The sequence below is a fragment of the Oryctolagus cuniculus genome, chromosome 15 (assembly GCF_051225735.1).
Source record: "Oryctolagus cuniculus isolate XC-2025 breed Fujian yellow rabbit chromosome 15, ASM5122573v1, whole genome shotgun sequence".
Lineage (NCBI taxonomy): Eukaryota > Metazoa > Chordata > Mammalia > Lagomorpha > Leporidae > Oryctolagus > Oryctolagus cuniculus.
Genome location: NC_142881.1, coordinates 19,254,156 through 19,280,737, shown reverse-complemented (window position 1 = coordinate 19,280,737; position 26,582 = coordinate 19,254,156). Strand labels below are relative to the sequence as shown.

Sequence of the window (26,582 nt, the reverse complement as noted above, 5' to 3'; positions counted from 1 at the left end):
TGTGTAGATTTATTGTTAGGACCTGTGTATGTATGTCAAGCCTATAGCCTGTTAGATATGTATTACAGGAAAATATTGCTAATATCATTCTACTTAAACCACTCATTGAACACCAGTAGTTCAGAATGTGATTGGTCTGTGGTCATGAAAGTTGGAGTGGTTACTATTGAGATAGCAGAGAGTTCAGAAAGAGACAGTTCACAGTAGAAAACAACTTTTAAGTTGCTATCTTGTATACTTGGGTTTCTTATATTTTTTTAATAAAGATTTCTTTTTTTTAAAGATTTATATTTATTTGAAAGTCATAGTTACACAGAAGAGAGGCAGAGGCAGAGGCAGAGAGAGGTTGGTCGGTCGGTCGGTCGGTCGGTCTTCCATCTGATGGCTCACTCCCCAATTGGCTGCAACGGCCGGAGATGCACTGATCCAAAGCCAGGAGCCAGGAGTTTCTCCTGGTCTCCCAGGTGGGTGCAGGGGCCCAAGGACTTGGGCCATCTTCTACTGCTTTCCCAGACCATAGCAAGGAGCTGGATCGGAAATGGAGCCGCTGGGTCTCGAGATGACGCTCATATGGGATGCCGGCGCTTCAGGCCAGGGCGTTAACCCACTGCACCACAGTGACGGCCCCTCTTATCCTTTTAATTTTGATTTCCTTAAAATCAGATCAATAGTAGTTATGGAACTCCAAAACTTAGGTGAGTAGGAATAGCACAATATTAGAAGTAATTGCTAACTAACATGCCTTAAAATGGTAATTGTTAACTAACATGGCTTAAAAATGGTAAGGTCAAGGGGCCAGTGCTGTGGCACAGTGCCTGCAGCACCAGCATCCTATAGGGGCGCTGGTTCAAGTCCTGGCTGCTCTACTTCCTATCCAGCTCCCTGTTAATGCGCCTTGGAAAGCAGTGGAATATGGCCCAAGACCTTGGGCCCTTGTACCCATGTGGGAGACCTGGATGAAGCTACTGGCTTCTGGGTTCAGCTTGGCCCATTGGGGAGTGTTGTGAACCAGTGGATAGAAGATTCCTCTCACTGTTTGTATCTCTATAACTCTGGCTTTCAGATAATAAGCAAATCTTTTTTTTTTCATTTTCAATTACCTATATATACAGAAGATCAATTTAGCATATATTAAGTAAAGATTTCAACAGTTTGCACCCACACAGAAACACAAAGTGTAAAATACTGTTTGAGCACTAGTTACAGCATTAATTCACAATGTACAACACATTAAGGACAGAGATCCTACATAAGGAGTAAGTGCAAAGTGACTCCTGTTGTTGACCTAACAAATTGACATTCTTGTTTATGGCGTCAGTAATCACCCTAGGCTCTTGTCATGAGTTGCCAAGGCTATGGAAGCCTTTTGGGTTCGCCAGCTCTGATCTAATTTAGACAGGGTCATAGTCAAAGTGGAAGTTCTCTTTTCTTTTCAGAGAAAGGTACCTCCTTCTTTGATGGCCCATTGTTTCCACTGGGATCTCACGCGCAGAGATCTTTCACTTAGGTTGTGTGTGTGTGTGTGTGTGTGTGTGTGTTTGCCAGAGTCTTGGCTTTCCATGCCTAAAATACTCTCATGGGCTCTTCAGCCAGATCCAAATGCCTTAAGGGCTGATTCTGAGGCCAGAGTGCTGTTTAGGACATCTTCCATTCTATGAGTCTGCTGTGTATCCTGGAATAAGCAAATCTTTAAGAAAAAGGGATAAGGTCAAATAAAAAAATGCTTAGTCCTGTTTACACACAAATGTTTATTTGAAAGGATATTAATATAGTTGAAGAAAAGAAATTCCAATATGGGAAATACATTCAAATTCAACAATACTCCAAGGGAGAGTTTTGTGGAGGCATGCATTTGACCTTGCAGTTAGGATGTTGGTTGAGGTACCTCTGTGCTTTATTGGAGAACCTAGGTTTCATGTCTGGCTTTGATTATAGCTTCTTCTGGTGCAGCCTGGGAGAGGCAGTGGCAATGCTCAAGTCAATGAGTTCCTGCTATTCATCCTAGGAGTTCTGGCCCTTGACTTTGGCCTTGGAGGCATTTGGGAAGTGAGCCAACAGATGGCAGCTCGCGCTCGCTCTCTGCATCTCAAATACATACATAATTTAAAAATTACATCTTGATATATTTCTAAGTGCTTTGTCTTGTTGACCACTTTGATGATAGAATAATGAAAGCAGTATGTTTCCGATAGATGATGTTTGTCATTTTTCTCAGCTACTCATATAAAAATTCTATTTCATTAGTCTGATTGTGGGTCTTTCTTCACCTTAATCTCCACTTATGTTCCCTATCTCTTTATGTGTTGACACTCTGATGTATCCTGGATTTGTATTTTCTGTAGTTACACTCATATGAGATTAAAAATGTTGGTTTTAATCTCCTGGCCAGAATATTTTCTAGATATGTAACATTTCCTTTTATAAAATGAGGATGAACGACTTTATAGAACTTTGTGAGGCTTATAGACCATGTATGTAAAGTGCCTAGCATAGAACCAGATATTTAGTAGGTAACAATAGTAATGATAATGACAAAAGAAGTAGGAGTAGTAATAGTAGTAGTAGTAGTAGTAGTAGAAATATGAAGCTACAGTTGCTACTACTGCTGGTGTTTCGTTATGATGCTATTAGAAGCATACTCTGCTACACAAAAACTTTCAAAGCATCGTTTCACTTTTTTTTAAAACTTTTTAGTCTATTCTGCTTAAAAACTGTTTTTTTTCTTTAAAAGTATCAAATTATTTACTCCATAGTTACTCCCTTACCTTTTCCAGTTACCTTGTGACTGAATTACTACAGTTTCTTAGCTGTTCTCCCTCTTTATACATTGCTCTAATGTACATACTCTGTGTATCTCTGCCAGATGAATCCTCTCATCTGCTGCCTGTGACATCAGATTTAAGCTGTGACCCTGTGGGTATGGAAGTGGTCAGCAGTGATTCTGGTGAGAGAAGCAGGGGCAAGATCATGAAAGATCTTAAGTTATAAAGTAGAACATTTACCTTTTATTTTGACACAATGGGGACACCTTCAAAGGGTTTCTAATGAGGCCATGTTTTAGAAAAACAATCTCTGTTCAGTTTGGAGACTAGTTTTGAAGACTGAAGGTAGGGAGACTACTTATGAGACCAGTAATGGGGCTGGTGCTGTGGCACAGTGGGTTAACGCCCTGACCTGCAGTGCCGGCATCCCATATGGGTGCTGGTTCGAGACCCAGCTGCTCTACTTCTTGTCCAGTTCTCTGCTGTGGCCTGGGAAAGCTGTAGAAGATGGCCCAAGTCCTTGAGCCCCTGAACCCACGTGGGAGACTGGGAAGAAGCTCCTGGCTCCTGGCTTCGGATTGGCACAGCTCCGGCCATTGTGGCCATCTAGGGAGTGAACCATCGGATGGAAGACCTCTCTCTCTCTCTCTCTCTCTTTTTCTCTCTTCTCTCTGTGTAACTCTGACTTTCACATAAATAAATAAATCTTTAAAAAAAATTGATTCTAAATGATTTTGTTTATTCCTGTATTTTTTGCTGTTTGTTAAGAATGATAAAGGTTTCAGCACATCTGTGGTTGATTAAAATTTTTGGTTTCAATATAAAAACTTAAAGCATGTATACATTGATTTGACACATTACAGTTGTATTTAGGCATATTTAAAACCATTTGAGTGATTCAGCTCTCACTTGAGTTAACCATAGTGAGTAAATGTCTGTGTCAGTAGTAACTCACCAGTAGCCTTCCTGACTGACCAAGTTTTCAGAATCTGGTGTCTCTGGATGTTTTGAGTTGACAGTAGGAAGGATACTCTTCTAGGTGCTGGAGATACAAAGACGTACAGTCTAGTCATGGTTCCTCTTTGAGGCTTCTGACTTAGCTGGAAAAGCATTAATGCTAATATTAAAATTTTAAAAATGTGATTTCTGTGATAGGTGAAATTAATATTGAGTGAGTATTAGTAAAGCTAGAGTTGTTAGGAATGTTTTCATTTGACCTCAGAATCAGCCCTTAAGGCATTCTGGTCTGGCTGAAAAGCTCATGAGAACATTTCAGGCATGGAAAGCCAAGATACTGTGGCAAAAAATGTCTTACATGAAGGATCTCTGTGAAAGAGACACCACTGGGAAGAAGGGGCCATCAAAGAAGGATATACTTCTCTCTGAAGGGAGGAGAGAACTTCCACTTTGTTTATGGCCGTGTCTGCTGTTAGAGATTGTGGATTTAAAAGGCTTCCACAGCCTTGCCAACTTGTGTCGAGTCTCTGGTGATCACTGACATCGTACATAAGAGTGTTAATTGTTAAATTAACAGCAGGAGTCACGTGCGCTTACTTGCCATGTAGGAATTCTATCCTCAGTGAGTTGTATTATGAGAATTAACTGTAAAACTTGTTCTCAGTTTGTGTGTGTGCAAATTGTTGAAATATTTACTTAGTGGCCGGCGCCGCGGCTCACTAGGCTAATCATCTGCCTTGTGGCACTGGCACACCGGGTTCTAGTCCCAGTTGGGGCGCCGGATCCTGTTCCGGTTGCCCCTCTTCCAGGCCAGCTCTCTGCTGTGGCCAGGGAGTGCAGTGGAGGATGGCCTAGGTCCTTGGGCCCTGCACCCCATGGGAGACCAGGAGAAGCACCTGGCTCCTGGCTTCGGATCAGCACGATGCGTCGGCCGCAGTGTGCCAGCCGTGGCGGCCATTGGAGGGTGAACCAACGGCAAAAAGGAAGACCTTTCTCTCTCTCTCTCTCTCACTGTCCACTCTGCCTGTCAATAAATAAATAAATAAAAAGAAATATTTGCTTAGTATAGAGTTTGTCTTCTGTGTATAAAGTTAATTGAAAATTAATCTTTTTTTAAATGTTTGTGTTTTTTCTTGTCATCGTTCTGTTCTTGGTTCAGTCTTTTTTTTTTTAAGATTTTATTTATTTACTTGAGAGGTAGAGTTACGGACAGTGAGATGGAGAGACAAAGAGAAATGTCTTCCTTCCATTGGTTCTCTCCCCAAATGGCTGCAACAGCTGGAGCTGCACCGATCCAAAGCCAGGATCCAGGTGCCTCTTCATGGTCTCCCACGCGGGTGTAGGGGCCCAAGGACTTGGGCCATCTTCTACTGCTATCCCAGGACACAACAGAGAGCTGGATTGGAAGAGGAGCAGCCGGGACTAGAATGGCACCCAAATGGGATGCTGACGTCACAGGTGGAGGATTAACCTACTGCACCACGGCACCGGCCCCAAAAATGAATCTTGGTGGAGAATGAGACTGGGAATGGGAGAGGGAGGAGGAGAAGGGGTGGGAGGGCAGGTGTGGTGGGAAGAATCACTATATTCATAAAGTTGTACTTAGGAAATTTGTACTCATTGAATAAAAGGTTTCTTTGGGGGGAAAAGGAATGTTTCCATTGAGGGAGTAAATTTGAGCTCTATCCTAAGTAACTGGGGAGAGCAGCAAGAATGATATTCGAAGCATGGGGATCGTTGGAACTCCAAATACGTTATCTTTCATGGCATAACATACCAAATTTTACGTAGGCCAGAAGTTTTTCAGAGGATGGAAAGTAATAGGAGTCAGTTTTGGGAGGATTACAACTTTTGAGATGATGGTTTTGAAAGCAAGCTTGATCTTGAAGGCAGTACAGCATCAGCAGTTTGGCTCAACAATCACATATTGTCAAGTACCTTCTCAGCTCTCTCTGTGTTACTAATATTTCCAAAGTGTAATTCATCAGGGATGTTTGTCAAGTCATTGAAACATGCTCAGCTCTAGCTTCCATATATATATATCAATGGTATAACAACTTACTGCTAAATTTATGGGCAAATGAAGTGTTCAGCACAATACCTAACAAATAATAGCATTCTGTGAAGAATAGTTTTTCTCCCTTCTCTCGAGACCCTTTGTCTTTTCTTGGTATCTCCAGTTACTTAACTAAACTCGGAAGAGTCTAGGAAGATTTTATGGTGGGACTGGCACTGTGGCATAGTGGGTTGCAGCCTGCAGCTCTGGCATCTCATATAGACACTGGTTTTGAGTCCTGGTTGCTTCACTTCCAATCCAGCTCCCTGCTAATGCACCTGGGAAAGCAGCAGAAGATGGCCCAAGTAGTTGGGCCAGCCCTGCCGCCAAGTGAGAGACCTGGAAGAAGCTTCTGGTTCCTGCCTTTGGATCTGCTAAGATCTGGCTGTTTCCATTTGGGGAGTGAACAGTGGATGGAAGACCTCTGTCTGTCTGTCTTTCTCTCTCTCTCTCTCTGTAACTCTACCTCTCAAATAAATCTTAAAAAGAAAAGAAAAAAGATTTTATGGTGTTGATATTAATATAGATTTTTAAGATCTAACATGAGAGAACGTGCTTCTTTCAGCAGATGTTCATTACAGGGCACTGCTTTAGTTTACTTTTGTAGTAGTGTGAAAGGGGATCCTGTTTAGTTGCCGTTTATTGGATTGAACTGTATGAAATTGCCAGTATGTGACTGTTAAATATGAAAATGGTAATTTCATGCTCTTCAACCTCATCTAACTTAGGACTGTAAATGGTATAGCAGTAGATGCTTAAAATGTTTTGACTTTTCTTTCTTCATTTTTTTTTAAGATCCTGATAATTTAAGTGACTCTCTCTTTTCTGGTGATGAAGAAAATGCTGGGACTGAGGAAATAAAGAATGAAATAAATGGAAATTGGATTTCAGCATCTTCCATTAATGAAGCTAGAATTAACGCCAAGGCAAAAAGAAGACTACGGAAAAACTCATCCCGGGACTCTGGCAGAGGCGATTCAGTGAGCGATAATGGTAGCGAAGCCCTTAGAAGTGGAATAACCGTGCCAACCAGTCCAAAGGGAAGGTTGCTAGACAGACGGTCCAGATCTGGGAAAGGAAGGGGACTACCAAAGAAAGGTTGGTATGTGACGAGTCTATCCAAAGGAACAAATGGGGAAAAATGATCTGGTCCTTGTAGTGTAATTTCCTTTTTCTACCAGTGAGAGTAATTTATCAGTGATAGTTTAAGATTTATATGTATTTTTAGCCGGCGCCGTGGCTCACTAGGCTAATCCTCCACCTTGCGGCGCCGGCACACCGGGTTCTAGTCCCGGTTGGGGCGCCGGATTCTGTCCCGGTTGCCCCTCTTCCAGGCCAGCTCTCTGCTATGGCCAGGGAGTGCAGTGGAGGATGGCCCAGGTGCTTGGGCCCTGCACCCCATGGGAGACCAGGAAAAGCACCTGGCTCCTGGCTCCTGCCAGGATCAGTGCGGTGCGCCGGCTGCAGCGGCGGCCATTGGAGAGTGAACCAACGGCAAAAGGAAGACCTTTCTCTCTCTGTCTCTCTCACTGTCCACTCTGCCTGTCAAAAAAAAAAAAAAAAAAAAAGATTTATATGTATTTTTTTCATAGCAATAATTTTAGGACCATCCCACGTTTTCTTTAGGTTAATGCTTTTCTCTCATTTTGAGTAGAATTAATTAACTTTTCCCCCAGTGAAATGCTGAATACATTGATGTTTTTCCCAGTTGTGAACTGTGCATGTACTCTTTGTTTGAAACTAATTATGTCATTGTTAGGAATAATACAAATTTGATTGCTAATGTCTGGTCATAAATTAAGTATTTTCATATTAATTGTTCTGAATTGCTGTACTTACTTTGGATACTGCACTGAACTGGTCTGTTTTCACTGCTCTATCTCCAGTGCCTGGAGAAGTGACTGTCAGTCATATGGTAGACCTAAATATTTGTTGAAGGAGGGTGTGATCTGTCAGCCTCAGTCTGCAGCAGGATTTTGATACAGTCTGGAGATTTTACCAGCTTCAATTTATAGCCTAGGATACTTGGAAAGTATTCTTGTGATCACCAAAAATTGCTGTTTTTATTGAATAGTTATATAATCATTGTTTAGATCAAAGTAAAACCTAGTTACCAAGTTTTGTTTTTGCTCTGATGGCAAGAATTATACTCTACATAAAAAATAAAAAAAAATCAGAAAAAGAAATATTGGTGACATTGCAAAGATTCTTTAGAAAATAATATATTGGGCCATATAAAACTTGAAAGTTTATATGAAAAAGCATCTTTTAAAGTTTGATTTGTTAAATGGCAACTGGTTGGTTTGTGTGTGTGTGTGTATATATATATATGTAGAAGTAGAGAAAAATAACTAGTGTTAATGCTTAAATAGCAATTAGTTATTTGTAACATTGCTAGTTGCACAGTATTGTTTAATGTGTACTTTCACATCTAAAAAGTATTTGGCTTTAAAGCATCTGGTGGTGTTCACTATGTTTATTAAATACTTTTTCCTTTGTTTTCTATGCCACATTTTGCTGCCTCAGTATGTTTGTTTTTGGCAAATAACATTCAGAGCTCAGCTGCATCATCACTCCCTCTGGGTCCTCGATGTAACTATCATGTAGATTTTTTCCATTTATTTTTGCTTTTATTTGAAAGCATCTGACTTTTTAGTTTTTAGCTTTATAAGCTATTTCAATTTAACATTTTTGGAAATAGATGATAAAATATACACAAGCTAATCATTGGAAAAGGAATCTGAATAAAAAGGAATTTAAAATCTAATTCTCAACTGGAAAAAAACTAGCATAGAAATTAAAATTGCTTTTTTGCTGTTATTTGAACATTTAGAATCATTTCTCATTTCAGTTAAAATTTATTAATTATGTGATCTTCCTTTTCTTGATTGTTAACTTTTTCAGGTGGTGCAGGAGGGAAAGGTGTCTGGGGTACACCTGGGCAGGTATATGATGTGGAGGAGGTAGATGTGAAAGATCCTAACTATGATGATGACCAGGTATTGGTGTTTGACTTTTTTAAATTATAAAATGTTTATAAACGTTCTAACTTCATGTTTGGAGTTCGCTTACACATTTCATTAAATCCTCTGTGTATAAATATATACACACACACAGACATACACATACAAAGCTGTTAAATTGTATATATAGACACATAAACACCCACAAACACGCACACGCATATTACCCTGGTGTACATTTATAGGTTTTAGATCCTATACTCAGTATTTTCAGATTATTAGTTGAATTCTGGATTAGGAAACCAAGTTCACAGTAACCGATAGTATTATATTGCATAATTGTTGCTTGGTTTCTTAAGAGTAAAAGTAGGCCTTTACAAATTCACTTAGGATTATTAAGTTGACCATTTTTCAGTAAATTCTGTTGAGTTAGTATAGTTTATAGTTTATAGTAATGATAATTTAGAAAAATTATGTTAGAACATGTTTTTGTGAATGTCATGAAGGAGTTATGATATTAGGCTCATTTTTAATATTGCTTAAGCTGGAAATTGTGATTTTTTTTTGGTACATGTCTGTACCTCTCTGTTTTTAAAAATACAGTTTAAAATTTTGGGGGACTAGTGTTGTGCCATAGCAGTTTAAGCTGCCAAATGTAGCACCAGCATCCCCATATGGGCTCCAGTTTGAGTCCTGGCTGTTCTACTTTTGATCCAGCTCCCTGCTAATGTACCTAGGAAAGCAATGGAGGATGGCCCAAGTGCTTGGGTCTCTGCACCCATGTGGGAGACCTGGAAGAAATTTCTGGTTCCTGGCTTCGGTCTGGCCCAGCCCTGGACATTGTGGCTATTTGGGGAGTGAACCAGCAGATGGAAAACCTCTTTTTTTTTTTTTTTCCTCTGTCTCTCCCTGTGTCTCTGTAACTCTGCCTTTTTGGGGTAAAAAATTTTTTTTAAATTTAAATTTAGGGACTGGCATTGTGGTGCAGTGGTTAAGCCACCACTTGCAATACCAGCATCTCATGTTGGAGCACCGGTTTGACTCCTGGCAACTCTGCTTCAAATCCAGCTCCCTGCTAATGCACCTGGTAAAGCAGCAGAAGATTGATCAAGTCCCTGGGCCCCCACTACTCATCTGGGAGACCTGGATGGAGTTCCAGGTTCCTGGCTTCAGCCTGGCCCTGCTCTAGCAGTGGTGGCCATTTGCTCTCTTTCTCTCTTATCTGTTCCGCTCTCCGTCACTCTGCCTTTGAAATAAATTAATAACCTATTTTAACCTACCTTTTAAATTCATTTTCATTTTTTATTTGAAATGTAGGAATAAATTGGGAGTGAGCTTCCATCTCCTGGGTTACTCCCCAAATATCTTTAACAGCTGGGACTGGAGCAGGTTGAAGCTAGGAGCATGGAACTCTGTCTCCCATGAAGGTGCAGGGATTCAAGTATTTGAGCTATCATCTCCTACCTCCCAGAGTGTGCATTTAACAGGAAGTTAGAATTGGAAGCAGACTCTACCCAGGCACTCCATTGTGGAATACAGGTGTCCTGGCTTAATTGCTGCCCCAAACACCCAACCCATATGTACCTCCTTCCTAGGGATCATTTTGAGAATATAAATTTTTAATAGATTTTGTAGTGAATTTTTAACATATTTGTCTTTTTAATGAAAAAAATTAAAAATAGAGTGATTAATTAACCTCATGTCCCAGCTTTGTACTCGTCTCCCAGTTATCAATAACTAACTTGCAAGCAATTATGTTTTATACTATACCTTCATATACTCTGCCTCTTCTGTTGGCTCCTACATCCACTATATTATGGGTTATTTTGAAGCAAATTTCAAATGTTACGACTTTTATTATTAGATGTACTGTCATTGCATAAGATATGACATGGTGACAAGAATTTTAGGCCAGCGCCGCGGCTCACTAGGCTAATCCTCCGCCTAGCGGCGCCGGCACACCGGGTTCTAGTCCCGGTCGGGGCGCCGGATTCTGTCCCGGTTGCCCCTCTTCCAGGCCAGCCCTCTGCTGTGGCCAGGGAGTGCAGTGGAGGATGGCCCAGGTGCTTGGGCCCTGCACCCCATGGGAGACCAGGAAAAGCACCTGGCTCCTGGCTCCTGCAATCGGATCAGCGCGGTGCGCCGGCCGCGGCGGCCATTGGAGGGTGAACCAATGGCAAAGGAAGACCTTTCTCTCTGTCTCTCTCTCTCTCACTGTCCACTCTGCCTGTCAAAAAAAAATAAAAAATTAAAAAAAAAAAAAAAAAAGAATTTTATACAGGAAAATATCGGGGGATATGTTAGGTTGGTTTTATTGTGTATTTATTTATGTAGTTACCTATTTTAATAGTTGGGCATAGAATTTTTATTTATTTGACAGAGTTAGACAGTGAGATGGAGAGACAGAGAGACAGGCCTTCCTTCTGTTGGTTCACTCCTCAAATGGCTGCTACAGCGGTGCTGCACCGATCCGAAGCCAGGAGCCAGGTGCTTCTTCCTGGTCTCCCATGCGGTTGCAGGGGCCCAAACACTTGGGCCATCCTCCACTGTCCTCCTGGGCCACAGCAGAGAGCTGGACTGGAAGAGGAGCAACCGGGACTAGACCTGGCGTCCATATGGGATGTCGACGCCGCAAGTGGAGGATTAACCAAGTGAAGCACGGTGCTGGCCTCCTAGAAATTTTTCTAAGAGAATATTAGAAATACAGATATTCATTAGTCTTTGAAGCATATGTTATCGCTTCTAGGCATTCTGGCTAAGATCAAGTGAAATATGTGTTAGACTGAAGCCAGTAACATGTTTCTAAACAAACACTTAAGAGATTTTTTCTTGTATGGGAGAGAGAGATGCTTTAATGATGGACATTAATCTTACTTTTTGAAATTTCAGTTAAACAGTGATTTTCAGTCTTAAGATTTCCCAGGCTTACTATAGCGTTGATTTTTGTTACACTTGATGATAATACAAATAATGAAGGCTTTGGTTTCTGCTTCATTTTTTAAAAAATGGAAGTGTAAATGAAATACTTAATGTGTTAGGAAGCCATCTTAAAACTTGTTGGTTACTGAAAGGTTGCTTTTGAGAGGCATAAATTAACACAAGAAAAAGGAGCTGGGAGCAAGTCGCACTTGCTGTAGCTAATGGTTCAGTCTGTACACTGACTTACTGTATTCACATCGTGTAAAAGAACAGTGACCTATAGATTTCACTTGTAATAATATAAGTGATCAAAACAGCCATTTCTTTATCTTGCCCTAAATGGAGATTACTAACCATGTAGAATATACTAGTAAAATTATATAACAGTTTCCATTTACCTGAAATGTTGTTCTTTAATTTATAACTCTTCTCCCTGCCCCTCACAGGAGAACTGTGTTTATGAAACTGTAGTTTTGCCTTTGGATGAAAGGGCATTTGAGAAAACTTTGACACCAATCATACAGGAATATTTTGAGCATGGAGATACTAATGAAGTTGCGGTAGGTTTAAGGTTACAAATTTATTTAATATATGGAGAAAATACTGTTATAAACAAAACATATCTAGGATGACCTTGGATCAGTAAACAAGCATTTTCTTTTGCATAAATGAATTTCTAAGCAGTGGAATAAAATCTCTTTATGTTAAACCAGTTGTTACATATTTGGGATGTGGTAAAAGCTATGTGTCATTTTCTTTCCTGAAAAATGGCATAGCTATAGTATTTTAAGAATGATAATGTGTAAACTTTAACATTTTTGTAATTTATACAATATAATTTTAGCAATTTCAGGGCATTTATGGACCCTCTGAAACCTCTTCAGAGACCTAAGTTAAGACTGCCTGACTCAGTTTCATTTATTTGACACTTATTTCCGTGTTCAGTATTAGGATGAAGTTTATCTTTGTACTCTGTTCAAAAAATTGAGAACACCAAAATAAAGATTTGAAAAAATAAACCAAAAGAATAAAATTTAGATTTTTTAACAGCAAATTTATAGGGGAATATTTACTGTGCTAATTATGAATTGCTCATAAATCTAGAAGGATAAAATAAAACAACTGGTATAGTTGGGATTACTAAGCTAAAGTAATATAATTGTACCATTTGTAAGATTTTGATAATGTAGATTCTTGAAATTCAGGCTGGACTTGCTTGATTTGCCTGATATTGTGAGGTTTGATATCTTTAGATTTGTTGAATTTTAACACAACTCTTTGTTCAGTGCATACCACATGTAGGAATTTGTGAAAGATAATTCCTGCCCTTTTGAAGCTCAGTCAAGTGAAGGAAATCGTGTGTAAACAGATTATTAAAACATATTGTAAAATACTCTGTTATTAGATATGTGTAGACAGGGATTGTTGCAATCTGGGTGTCTTCCTAGTGCAGAACCAGCAGTGTGTTCTGTTACTGAGTAGTGCTATGAGCAGTTTTAAAGAAACACAACATGGAGAGCAGCAGATGATTCTGCAGCAGCTAAAGAATGGTTGAAGAGAGTTTTCTGGAAAGAGTAGTATCATGTTTGAAATTAATGAGAAACTTGTTAAAGTTCAGTTGAGGAAGATGAAATGGAGTGGGGAGTGGAGACTACTTACCAAGGCACCAGTACATGGCTGTGAAAATAATTCTGGCACCCTCATAATACACCATGATTTAAAGAGTCTAAGAAAACCTTCAGTAAAGAGGCAGTCACTCCAAGTCACTCAGTTAGAACTTAGCCTCTAGACTAGACTGCCTAATTCCATTTCTAGCTTGGCCAGTCCTGTGTGCCCTCAGCCATCCCTTAATATTTTTCTGGGCTTTGGGTAATATAGGCATGATGTTACAATGTAGTACTCAAATATTATTTTGAATATTAAATGAGATACTATAAATTGGCTGTTATTAAGTATTGGGCTATTTTATATATACATTTTTGATACTTGACGCTACATGTCAAGTATATGGGATGTAGTATATTTTGATATATGTAGGTCCAGTATATAGTGATAAAATTAGGGCAACTAGCATTTCTATCACTTCAAACATCATTTTGTGTTGAGAACACAGTCCTCCCACTCTGCGCTATATTAGACTTTGTCAGTGACCACGTAACTCCAGGATGTTGCCTAGTGACATCATAGCTGTCCTAGTTCAAGTACACTTTATTATATTTGTAGAATGATGGACTTGCCTACTGATGGATTTCTCAGAATGTATTTCCAGTGTAAGTGATGCATCGGTGTGTATAATAAATTGTTACAAACTATTTTCACTCTATTGTGCTATAGAACTCTAGAACTTACTCTTTTCTAACTGTATTTAATAGGAAAAATTTCTTTTATCCTAGCATGTTAATACCACTTAAAAACAATTACTTAAGATCTCATTTTAAATTTACATGAAAGTATAAATTCTTGTGGAAAGGTTTGAAGAAAAATAGAATATAAACAACTTCCAGTAGTGTAAAATGACTCTCCATTCAGTTATAAAACAACGTTCCTAGAAATAACACTAATAGATTATGAGGCAGAAGGTTAGCTAACTCTTAATACCCAACTTAGATATGTAGTTTAATAAGCTTTTTTTTTAAAAAAAGATTTATTTATTTATTTGAAAGAGAGAAGGAGAGGCAGAGAGAGAGGTCTTCCAATTGGTCTTCCCCAGCTGGCTGTACTGGCTGGAGCTGTGCCAATCTGGAGCCAGGAGCCTCCTCCTGGTCTCCCATGAGGGTGCAGGGGCCCAAGGACTTTGGCCATCTACTACCTTCCCAGGCCATAGCAGAGAGCTGGATTGGAAGTGGAGCAGCTGGGATTCGAACCGGCACCTACATGAGATGCTGGCATTGAAGGCAGCGGCTTTACCCGCTACGCCACAGCGCTGGCCCCAGTTTTAATAAGCTTTTAAGTATAATTCACATTCTTGAATTTGGTGATGTTCAGGCAGTTAAAGCTTGACAAAGTGGAACCCTATCTAATTTATATGCAAAGAAAGATACATTATCCTCTCCCACAAAAGAGACAGGTAAGGATATATAAATAAAAGGTCGATTTTCAAAAATAAAATTTTATTGAATTATAGTGACATTCTACTCATTCTAAAAATGTTATTTTTAAATTAGGAAATGCTAAGAGATTTAAATCTTGGTGAAATGAAAAGTGGAGTACCAGTGCTGGCAGTGTCCTTAGCATTGGAGGGCAAGGCAAGTCACAGAGAAATGACATCTAAGCTGCTTTCTGATCTCTGTGGGACAGTGATGAGCACAAATGATGTGGAAAAATCATTTGATAAGTTGTTGAAAGATCTGCCTGAGTTAGCACTGGATACCCCTAGAGCACCACAGGTTTGTACAGTTTCTTTTGTTCATTCTCTCCCCAGGCTATGCTTCCCATTGCAGAAGTAATGTAATGTGGTTACTCTTAGGGAGTTTTGGTAGATGGGAGGGAAACAGCCCAAGTTTCCTATCACACAAAAATAGCCCTTCAACATTCTGGTGTATTTTTTCTAGTTGATCTTTGTTATAATCTGTATAAGACTGTAAATTTAATTTTATAATACTGCTTTCCATTTGTAGTCTGTATAGTTTTTAGGCCATATAAATGTGTGTGTGTGTGTATTTTTTGCAGTGTATGTGTATTATATATAGTTAAGCTGTTTTATTAGCTAGAATTTAGAAAAATACAGGTTGTTATAATTGAATTTGCTTGACTAGTGTTCATTATAAAGTAATTCTAAGTAAGAAAATTTCCTTTTCTACCTTTGAAAACACGAAATTGTTCCTATTTTGGAACACTTAGGCATTAACTTAGAGTATAGGTAGGTTACTTCTAAAATGCTGTTTTGTTATACTTCCCAATGACAGTCTGTAAAGTATTGAGCTGTGAATCCAACATGGACTTTTTTCTCCTAGTTTTGAAGATTTATTTGAAAGGCAGAGTGAGAAAGAGGGATAAAGAAGAATAGAGATCTTCTATCTGCTGATTGACTCCTTGAATGCCTGCAATAGCCAGGGTTGGGCCAGTTGTGCAACTAGGAGCCTGAAGCTCCATCCAAGTCTCCAGTGTGGGTGGCAGGGACTCAAGTACTTGAGCCATCATCTGGCTCCCAGGTGCATTAGCAGAAAGCTGGATTGGAAGTGAAGTGGCCGGAATTCTAACCCTGGCATTTGGGTAGGGGTTGCAAATTTCCCAAGTGGCAGTAACCTGGTACTCCACAACACCCACCCCTTTTTCCAAAATTTTGTACTAGTACTCATTTTAGAAAAAGATTTTATAAACTCATTTATTATAGAATTAAAAAAAATCCAAAAGGAAGAAAGGCCAGCAAAAATAACCACTGTTAAAATTTTGATGTTAAGTTTTCCACTTTGCCTTCTGTGGGTATATATATCAATGTATGGCTTTTGTATATCCTTTTTGTTTATTTAAAATAGAATTATATTTTGTAAAGTTGATTTTTCTCACATCATAAAATATGGTAAATATCTTTTCATGTACCATATAGTGTATGTACATATCATTTAATGACATCTTTATTATTGGATATTAGTTTCTTATTTTTATAATACTGTGAACAAATTGTCAAATATTTCTACACACCCTCATAAAATAAATTTCTTTAATAAAACTTTTGAGAAAACTTAATTTTTTTTTACTTTTTGAAAAGAAGTTTCACTTAAACTCATTCATTTAACAAATATTATTGACCATATAGTAGATTATCAGAAAGGGTGAAAGGTGTTGGGGATTCAGTAGTAAGCAAAACAGATCTGGCCCCACTCTGGTGGCATTTAACTCAGGGGGGTGTTTGCCAAGCAGAACTAGAAGGTACAGAACAGGTGTTTTTATTGAATATTCTGACATGTCTTTCAGGTATTGACTGATTGTGTCATGTGAATGAATCTATTTTAATCTTTTTGTGTAATTCTCTTGTTCTTACTATAGTTGGTGGGCCAGTTTATTGCTAGAGCTGTTGGAGATGGAATTTTGTGTAACACCTATATTGACAGTTACAAAGGAACTGTAGATTGTGTACAGGCTAGGTAAGTAAATTAATTTTTTTTTTTACGTTTTAAGCTTTTATTTAGTGAGAAAGATGCATAGGAGAGTGAGAGCTTTATTTAAGAGAGAGGTGAATAGGGGTTCATACTGAGCACCAGGAACCAGCCACGTGGATGAGCATCTGGGCCAGGAAGTCTAGGGTGCTGCCCGAAGGCCACGTGCCCAGGGAAGAAGAGAAAGAGTAAATTAATTTTTCTTAGAGTTTCAAACTTGGGGGAAATTCTATGGCTTTCATTGAAATGACAATTACATTAGACATTGTTGACATTTGTTACTTGTCTTTATTTTCCACTGTTAAACCAGATGGGAGAGATTGTTGGCCTGATGTAACAGGAAGAAGACAGTACCAAAATGCAGAAGTTCTAGGTTTCAGCTAGCCATTAGCTCTGCCTTCATGCAAAGCCACTCTCTTTGGGCCTCAGTTTCCTTATTTGTAAAATGAAAGCATTAGACATAGAATGTTCTTTAAAGTCCCGTCAGGTCCTAACATTCTGCAATTACTTAATATTCTAACAAGATAGATAATATTAACAGAAGAGCCTCATTTACATACATGTTTTTCTTATAAAAATATTTTTCACTCTTGTTCTTTAGTGTAATTAATTGTAGCTAAATGTGATAGTGGGAGTTAATGCTGTCTGATTTTTCTTGAGGCTTAGCCTTAGACTTAGCAATGTTTTTAATTTTTCTTGTGTCTAGATATTAACTTTTTAAAGCTACTTCAGGTCATTATGCAGTGGTCTCTGTAGGGGAGGAAGGCATGGATCTAGGTCAAAGTTAGTTGTACATGAAATATTCCTTCTCAGTGTAGATCAATTTATAATATCTTTCAAGTTTTCTGGAATGTGAAATGGAAATAATAGAGTATAAACATTAACTCTTCTTTGTTTCCTACTTTTTTATTTTTAAAAATAGTTTTTTAATTGATTTTTAATTTCATGTTAGGTGAAAGTTTTCAGTGCATATGGGACTTGCGAGTTTTCTTCATGATTTGTTGTAAACATGGGCATGTCCAAGCATCATACGTTTTGTGTTCCTTTTGTGTAGAGCTGCTCTGGATAAGGCTACTGTGCTCCTGAGCATGTCTAAAGGTGGAAGGCGCAAAGACAGTGTGTGGGGCTCTGGAGGTGGGCAGCAGTCTGTCAATCACCTTGTGAAAGAGGTACTATTGGGTATTGTTTTAAACTTTATGTATTCTTCTAAGCAAAATAAACTGCCTGCTAGTTGGTATTTTCATAAGTTCAGCCTGCAGATGGAAAATTGAATAATACTTTTATAAGGGGGTGCTTCAGAAAATCTGTGGAAAATGAGATTTAAAAATAAGTTTATTTTGGTGCAAAACAATTGAAATTCCATTCATTTTTTCATACTAATTTCAATGAATTTTTTGAAGACCCCTGAATGCTTAAAAAAAAAGTGATTTTTATTGCATTAAAATGCCAGAATGGGCGGAGCTGTGGCTTAGAGCACTAAGCAGCCTCCTGGAGAGCCAGCATCCTATGTGGGCACCTGCTGCAGACCCGGCTGCTCCACTCCCGCTCCAGCTCCCTGCTAGTGTGCTTGGGAAAGCAGCAGCACACGACCTAGGTGCTTGGGTCCCTGCACCCATGTAGGAGACCCGGATGAAACGCCTGGCTCCTGGCTTTGGTTTGGGAGCCCAGCCCTGGCTGTTGTGACGTTTAGAGAATAAACCAGCAGATGCAAGACTGCTGTCTCTCTGCCCCTGCCTCTCCCTTTCAAATAAATAAATAAATCTTTAAATAAAATGCCAGATTTACTCCACATGGGTTGTTTTCTGCCTGTAATTTGGTGTTGTATGTAAGAAACCAAAAAAGTATTTAATCCCCTTATCTGCATGTAATTAGAAAAGGCATGCAATTAGATGATTTATAGTTCCTGTGCTTTTGATTTTTGAGTATAATCTTCATGTGAGTATAATTTTGATTTTTGATAAGTCTTAATTGTATATACACACACATATGTACCCTTAATTTAAGTATTAAGGAGTTCAAATATAGAGCCTGGACCAATTTTATTTTTAAATATATAAAAATAGATGGTTTGGTGTCCACAATGTGATGATTGCAGTGGTCTCCTTTAAGTAATTAAAGAATTAATAATAGAAAAATTAAGGTATAAAAATAGTCAAGGTTCCAGGGCAGTTAATCAAGAAAAATAAATAAAAGGAATCTAGACTTGAAGAAGCAAAAGTAGCTCCATTCCTAGATAACAATGTATGTACAGAAAATACAAAGAACCCACAAAATAACCTCTTCTCCGACCAAAACCAAACTATTAAGCCATAAATGTATTGAACAGGGTTACAGACTATAATATGAATATACAGATTTCAGTTCTGTATTTATACAGTGGCAGTGTGATTGGAAATGAATAAACAATTGCATTTACAACAGCATCAAAAAGTAAATATTTAGGAATAACTTTAATGGAAGGAATGCACATTTTGTTAATTGGGAGCTGCAAAATGTTGAAAGGAAGATAATAAAAATATCCCAGGTTTATAGATTATAAAGCTTAATATTGTTAATATGATAAAACTCCCCAATATTAATATTTGGAGAAACTGTCATTTTATGGTATGTGAATAATGTCAATAAAAATGGATAAGATTAAAAACTGAAATAATATTACCAATATATCAATTTGAGGTAGACACTATTTGGGTATTTGTTTACTTAGAAGAAAAGGTTGGACAAAGATGATTTTCAGAAATGCATATATTTGTAATTTGTTATTTAAAAAGGCATGGAACCTGATATACTTTTTAGAGTTACATAACAGAACTAAATAGTTTTATAATTACAGAGTAAAACCCTTTATTTAAATGCCATGCTTTAAATGTCAGTTTCTTTTTTCTTTTTCTTTTTTTATTTTTTGACAGGCAGAGTGGACAGTGAGAGAGAGAGAGAGAAAGGTCTTCCTTTGCCATTGGTTCACCTTCCAATGGCTGCCGTGGCCGGCACGCTGCGGCCGGCACACGGCGCTGATCCGATGGCAGGAGCCAGGTGCTTCTCCTGGTCTCCCATAGGGTGCAGGGCCCAAGGACTTGGGCCATCCTCCACTGCACTCCCGGGCCACAGCAGAGAGCTGGCCTGGAAGAGGGGCAACCGGGACAGAATCCGGCGCCCCGATGGGACTAGAACCTGGTGTGCTGGCGCCGCAAGGCGGAGGATTAGCCTAGTGAGCCATCGCGCTGGCCTAAATGTCAGTTTCTTAAAGCTTGATTATAGAAATTCATTAGGATGTATTATAGTTACCAATTTTATTTTACTTTTGATGAAAATATATTCCAGAAGTTGGAAGTAGGGGTTATTTAAAGTATTCAGTTGGTCCGCATTCATTGTTTGTTTACTGGATGCCAAGGTGATTACAATGGCAGTGTATAGGGAAGAACATTCCTAGTGGAGGGTCTCTGGAGCCACAGATACTACTGTACAGGTTTGAGTGAGGAAGTCAGTATTTACCTCTTCAGCTACAGCTTGAAGCCAAGTTACTGATGAATGTTTTTAGATAAAATCCTCCTTGTAAAAAAAATTCTTTATCTAGTAATGCCCCCATTAGTCTCATTATTTGGCTCCTAGTACACTGTTAAGATAATGCTGATAGAAGTGAACTGTCTTCTGCCATTTTAAACATTCATATTGAGACTTTCATTTAGTGCCCTCTACTGGTATTTAAAATCCTTTGTTTTTAGTGGGGAGTACTGAAGCATTATGGTGACCATCTAGACCATGAGCATTTTTAACCTACTTATACTCAGTGATTCAGACACACTGAAGGATTGCATTTGCCTCATAATTATGAACCATTTTAAACTTGGTGATTTTTTAATTATTTAAAAAGTTATGGTATCATTCCAGCCTGTATGGTGTTAGTTCATGACCTATTTGATCACGTAACATATGGGATAAGGGTAAATAAATCCTTTAGGCAAGCGTGACTTTCCAAAAGTCAGGAATTCTAACACATCCCAACTTTCCAATCTTATAGATTGATATGCTGCTGAAAGAGTATTTACTCTCTGGAGACATTTCCGAAGCAGAACATTGTCTTAAGGAATTGGAAGTACCTCATTTTCACCATGAGCTTGTGTATGAAGTAAGATTACTTTTCCATGCCAAGAAGATTGACTAGTGCCCCTTTTTGTGCCTGTAACTGAATGTTTCTTTAACATTACATTTTTTTTTTAAGATTGAGAAAGTGGTTTGTAAATTTTTGTAATGACCATAAAATGCCAGTCGTGCATGGTTAAAGAAAAGGGATCTGATGCATTTTCAGAATTTTTATATGAATTAATAATGAAAACTTGTTCTTTTATTCAATTTTTAGGCTATTGTAATGGTTTTAGAGTCAACTGGAGAAAGTACATTTAGGATGATTTTGGATTTGTTAAAATCCCTTTGGAAGTCTTATACCATTACTGTAGACCAAATGAAAAGAGTAAGTACCTAATTACTTTGAACAATTAATTTAGAATTCAACCTTAAATACATTACCGAATAAAGACTATCAGTGGAATTTTCTTTCAGGCATGTTTAGTATTATGCCTATAGGTTCCATGTTGGCTGTTTTCCCTTGGGCTCGGTTGAATCCAGGCACTCCACTGTGGGACACACACTGTGGGTGTGTGTCTTCATTTATTTTTTATTTTTTTAAAAAAGATTTATTCATTTGAAAGAGTTACAGAGAGAGAGACAGAGAGAGAGGTCTTCCATCTGCTGGTTCACTCCCCAGATGGCTGCAACAGCTGGAGCTGTGCTGATCCAAAGCCAGGAGCCAGGAGCCAGGAGCCACCTCCTGATCTCCCACATGAGTGAAGGGGCACAAGCACTTGGGCCATCTTGTACTGTATTCCCAGGCCATAGCAGAGAGCTGGACTGGAAGAGGAGCAGCCAGCACTAGAACTGTTGCCCATATGGGATGCGGGCACTTCAGGCCAGGGCTTTAACCCGCTGTGCCACAGTGCTGGTTCCTATTTTTGATTTTTAATAAGTGTGTGTTTTTTGTTGATGTTCTTTTTAAATTTGAGGTAGGGGTAGGGAGAAGAAAGGGAACTCTTCATCCACTGGTTCCTTCTCCAAATGTCTGGAATACCAAGATCTAGGTGAGGCCAAAGCCAGGAGCTTGGAAGTCAGTCTGGGTCTCCCATGTGGGTGACAGAGACCCAAATACTTGAGCCATTACTTGCTACCTACAGGGTGCACATTAGCAGGAAAGTGGAATTGAAAGTGGAGCTGGGACTTGAACCAGGGTACTCCATAGGCAATGTGGATGTCTCAAGTGGTATTTTAAGTGCTAGGATTAAGTGCCCACTTTGTTTTTTTAGAATTATTTATTTGAGAGGGAAAGGAAGAATATTCCCATCCATTGGTTCATTCCCCCACAGCAGCCAGGGCTAGGCCAAACTGAAGCTGGGAGCCAGGAACACAAACCAGGTTTTCCACGTGGATGGCAGGCAACCAACTAATTGACCTATATTTGCTGCCTCCCAGGGATGCGCATTAGCAGGAAGCTAGGATCAATAGTGGAGCTGGGACTTGAACCCAGGTACTACGATATGGGATGCAGACATGCCAAGCAGTGTTCTGTAGGCCAAATGCCTGCCTTTGGGTTTTGTTATTTTAATGGTAGTGTTTGAAGTTTGAACCTCTTGCAACCATTTCTTGGAAAGTAACACCTCAGTGGGTTTTTTGCTTATTTTTAAAAAATGTGATCATGTGTTCTGTCTTAATGATCTAATTTTCTAAGATGTCTTCATTTCTATTTTATATCTAGAAAGAAACAGAAACCTTTAACAAATTACACCTTTATGTCTAGTTTTCTATTTAAAATTGTACACACTGTTGAAATGTTTGCCAGGTTCTTATTTTGCACTGTATTTTTAAAAAGGCAGTAAGTATATGTGGAGAAGTAGATGGGGAAGGAGTTTGCCCAGTGTCTGTAGCTCTTTTAAGAAAACCATTTTAGGGGCTGGCATTGTGGTGCAGTGAGTCAATCTACTGCCTATGATGCCGGCATTCTGTCCCTGTAAGAACACCAGTTCAAATCCTGGCTGCTCTGCTTCCAATCCAGCTTCCTGCTAATGCACTTAGGAAGGCAGCAGAAGATGGCCCAAGTGCCTGGACCCCTGCTACCCACATGGGAGACCAGGATGGAATTCCTGGCTCCTAGCTTGTGGCTGTTTGATGAGAGAACCAGAAGATGGAAGATCTCTCTCTGTCTCTTCCTCTGTCACTCAGCTCTGACTTTTGTGGACATTTAAGGAGTGAAACAGTAGATGGAAGATCTCTTTTTCTGTCTTGCTGCCTTTCAAATAAATAAATCTTAAAAAATGTTTCAAAGGAAACATTCTCTAACAAATGAACTTTGAAATGTTATTTCAGGGTTCAAATATGACTTCAGTTTAACTGTGTGAACATTTGGCCTTCAAAACAGATTGACATGAGGGGTTGATTGCATTTATGTGGGCTAACAGTTCTGTATATAATTTGCTTTAGGGTTATGAGAGAATTTACAATGAAATTCCTGACATTAATCTGGATGTCCCACATTCATACTCTGTGCTGGAGCGATTTGTAGAAGAATGTTTTCAGGCTGGCATAATATCCAAACAACTCAGAGATCTCTGTCCTTCAAGGTACTTAATTTAAATACCACTTTCTCAATATAAAATCTTGATGAGGTGATTTGGAAGACTAAGCTAGGACAGTTTTCTGTCTTCAGCTCTGTAAGAAAATTAACATCTTCTCTGAAGTTGCTGAGGAGTAAGAATTTCTGTTTTGAATTTATGGAGAAACAAGAGTGAAGTTTTTCTCCCAGTATCTCACAAAGACCCTAGTCATTAGAAGGAAGCTAACCTTGTATTGCAGTTCTGTATTCTGGGCTTTGTGCTAGGTAGTTTAAATGTTACTTCAGAGTAGGTGTTACAACCGATAAGATGAACAAAGTGTAATGCGTCTTTTCTAAGGTCTGAGGAATAGTACATGTTACCGGTCAAGTATGAATTCAGGCATTTTTTGGCTTCAAAATCTAGGTTCTTTCCTGTGCTTCATTTACTTAACAATTTGGAGAATTGAGGCTGATTGGATCTGGATGTGATGTTTTTCTTTAGAGGTACTATATTTGTGTTAACCTGATGTAACTCAGTATTAAAGAGTTAAATTTTGTTGTATTAAAGCCAATAACAAAGCTTATACTGTAAATAGGTATAAATGTTTAGTAATAGCTCAACTTCTTGCTTTTAAGTTTTTATAAATTTTTTATCTGGTAAAATTTCTAGACTTTGAGTATTTTTATTGAAGTGCATTGTGAAAATTAAATTGTGGAAAAATATTTTCTAGTAGTGTCCTTTGCTCTAGAAAGTTTAGAAGCCATTAAAAGAGAAGGAAAACAAAATGTTGGAGGATCGAGTTTTAATGGCTTTAGTGATGTTTGGAAATACTGAAACTGCTTGGTAATGACACTATTTATGTGCAGATGTGCCAAGTGATATTTATTCATAAAAATGCTCACCTTTGGCAAGACTTCTTGCTGTAGACTGCTTAATGCTGTCCCTTGGTCTCCCATCATCTGAAGCATTTATGTTCAAGAAAATATAGCTGGTTTTCACTTAGCCATAATACATACGAAAAGGGATCCCTTGACACTGGCTTTTAAGAAGTTTTTCAGCCTTTGTTTGGAAGTCTGAATATTTCTATTATGACTTTACTCTCAAGGGTTATTTGAGGAGATAACTAAACCTTGAGTGTATTCCAGACAACTTTTACTTTGTCCTCTATCCTTTTGCTTATTTGGGTGAAGAGCACATTTGCGTGTGGTCTGCCTGCCCCTACATGTTAGCCTGGGGTCAGAAAGTAGGGGCTAATCCTGCTCAGGCCTTCAGCTGCTGGCTAGCTGTTCATTCTGGGTTTTGCTACTGCATGTACCTAGAATTGTTACAATGTAGAGCAGGGCTTCTTGAATTTGAAGGGGCAGGAATCCCCAAATGAAGCATAGGCTAGAATTTCTTGGATTTTTTTTTCTACATTCAAGTTATGACTTTTCTACAGTTGGGAAAATTTCGTAGAAAAATTATTAAGCATGGATACTTTGGTTTCCATAGCTAGTTTGCATAATTCTAAATCATTTGATTGTTTTTATTTGGCTCACTGCTTAGTTTTTAAATAATAATGTGATAGAAACAAATGCTGAATTTTTAAATAAAATGTTTTTGAAAAAACATGGCTCCATTTAGACAAAGAACTTTAATATAATCAAACTTATTGACACAAAAACTACACCAGTTTAGTATTCACTGGATGTTTTGTAAGATGTAAAGTTTTTCAGAGGGATTAGAAGCATACTAATTTTTAAAAAAAGACAAAGAAAGTCCTCCAAATTTAACATGTTCCCCACACCCTCTCCCTTAAAAGAACCAAGTTCTCTTTGTTTTTTCCATTGAGTACAATCAGGATGTGTATTTATTTTCATGTATTTGTTCTTTTCATTACAGGGGCAGAAAGCGTTTTGTAAGTGAAGGAGATGGAGGTCGTCTTAAACCAGAGAGCTACTGAATATAAGAACTCTTACAGTCTTAGATGTTAAAAAATATATATCTGAATTGTAAGAGTTAGCACAGGTGTTTTTGTTTTTTTTTTTTAAGCACTTGTTTTGAGTACAAGTCATTTCTGAAATTTTATAAACTTATGTTTAAGGGGAATTTTTTTTAAAGGAAGTGTTCTTTTTCTTTTTCTTTTTTTTTTTTTTTTTTTTGAGGGGGTAAAGGAGGGACAGAAAAGTAACCACTTCTCAAGTGGAATATTCCAATAAGCTACCTTTTGTAAGTGCCATGTTTATGATCTAATCATTCCAAGTTTTGCATTGATGTCTGACTGCCACTCCTTTCTTTCAAGGACAGTGTTTTTTTGTAGTAAAATCACTGGTTTATAGAAAGCTTTATTTAGGGGGCTAAAGTTAAGCTGCTAAAACCCCATGTTGGCTGCTGCTGTTGAAATACTGTGCTTTGGGAGTAAAAAAAAAAGTTATTTCTTTGTCTTAAAGAATTTTTTAAAAATGAGTAGTCATGAGACTTATTCATCTTTCCAGGGAACATACTAATTGGTCTTAAAGACTAGACAGTTAAGTAAATGGTGGCTGGAACATCTATTTTTCTACAAAACTGGAAAAATGAAGCCGGTTCTAGAAGAATGTACAACAAAATAAAACATGTGAAGCTGTGTTGATTATTTTTTTTGAGTACATTTATTTTAGGTCTTTTAAACAACTTTTTAATTTCACACAACAAATCTTAAATCATGTAAGGAAGCACATTTGAATATGGGGAATTTAAGCTGTGCTCCTAGCAAACTTTTATAAAAAATAATGCTTGTAAACCTTTAAATTGCAAGTATAATAGTAAATCTTCTAAGACTACACTGAGGAAAATGCATACATGCTTGACTCTCTTGTTTACTGATCTGATCTAAAACTTAATGAAAGTTTCTGTAAGATACATAATAGCTTTCTTTGGTCATTCTGAAATTATATGACCAAAATGATTAGTGTTCAGAGATTCAAAGCTTACATTTATCCAGTGTCTTGAGAAAATACTACCTACCATCAGTAATCCTTTAGTTCTAAAGAAGTAACACATTTCTGACTTCTGCAAAGCTTAAATATTTGGCCAGATCTAAAGGTATGTGCTAATTTTAACTGCCTATCAACTCCAAGAAATCAACCAAGAATTACATTAATAGTTTACAGAGGTATTCTTAGGAATATACCTATTCCTATTCTAGTTCAGTCTTACTAGAATTAAAATTC

At 38.2% G+C, this 26,582-nt stretch overlaps 1 protein-coding gene across 4 annotated transcripts in view; it reads left to right on the top strand.

The window, feature by feature from the left end:
- The window catches only part of PDCD4 (programmed cell death 4), a 32,222-nt gene extending 6,217 nt beyond the window's left edge, over positions 1-26,005 (top strand). Inside the window, exons 3-13 of one of the 4 annotated variants that reach the window (XM_051823582.3) lie at positions 6,571-6,873; positions 8,680-8,774; positions 12,104-12,217; positions 14,822-15,043; positions 16,644-16,741; positions 17,808-17,922; positions 20,772-20,879; positions 21,111-21,221; positions 23,279-23,418; positions 23,815-23,894; positions 25,273-26,005. In XM_051823582.3, coding sequence (XP_051679542.1) covers positions 6,571-6,873; positions 8,680-8,774; positions 12,104-12,217; positions 14,822-15,043; positions 16,644-16,741; positions 17,808-17,922; positions 20,772-20,879; positions 21,111-21,221; positions 23,279-23,418; positions 23,815-23,857 — 1,349 coding nt within the window. In that variant the 3' untranslated portion in view covers positions 23,858-23,894; positions 25,273-26,005. The remainder of the gene's footprint in view (positions 1-6,570; positions 6,874-8,679; positions 8,775-12,103; positions 12,218-14,821; positions 15,044-16,643; positions 16,742-17,807; positions 17,923-20,771; positions 20,880-21,110; positions 21,222-23,278; positions 23,419-23,814; positions 23,895-25,272) is intronic. The other 3 variants (XM_070057232.2, XM_002718740.5, XM_017348554.4) reach the window with 3 other exon arrangements.
- Positions 26,006-26,582: the final 577 nt, after the last annotated feature.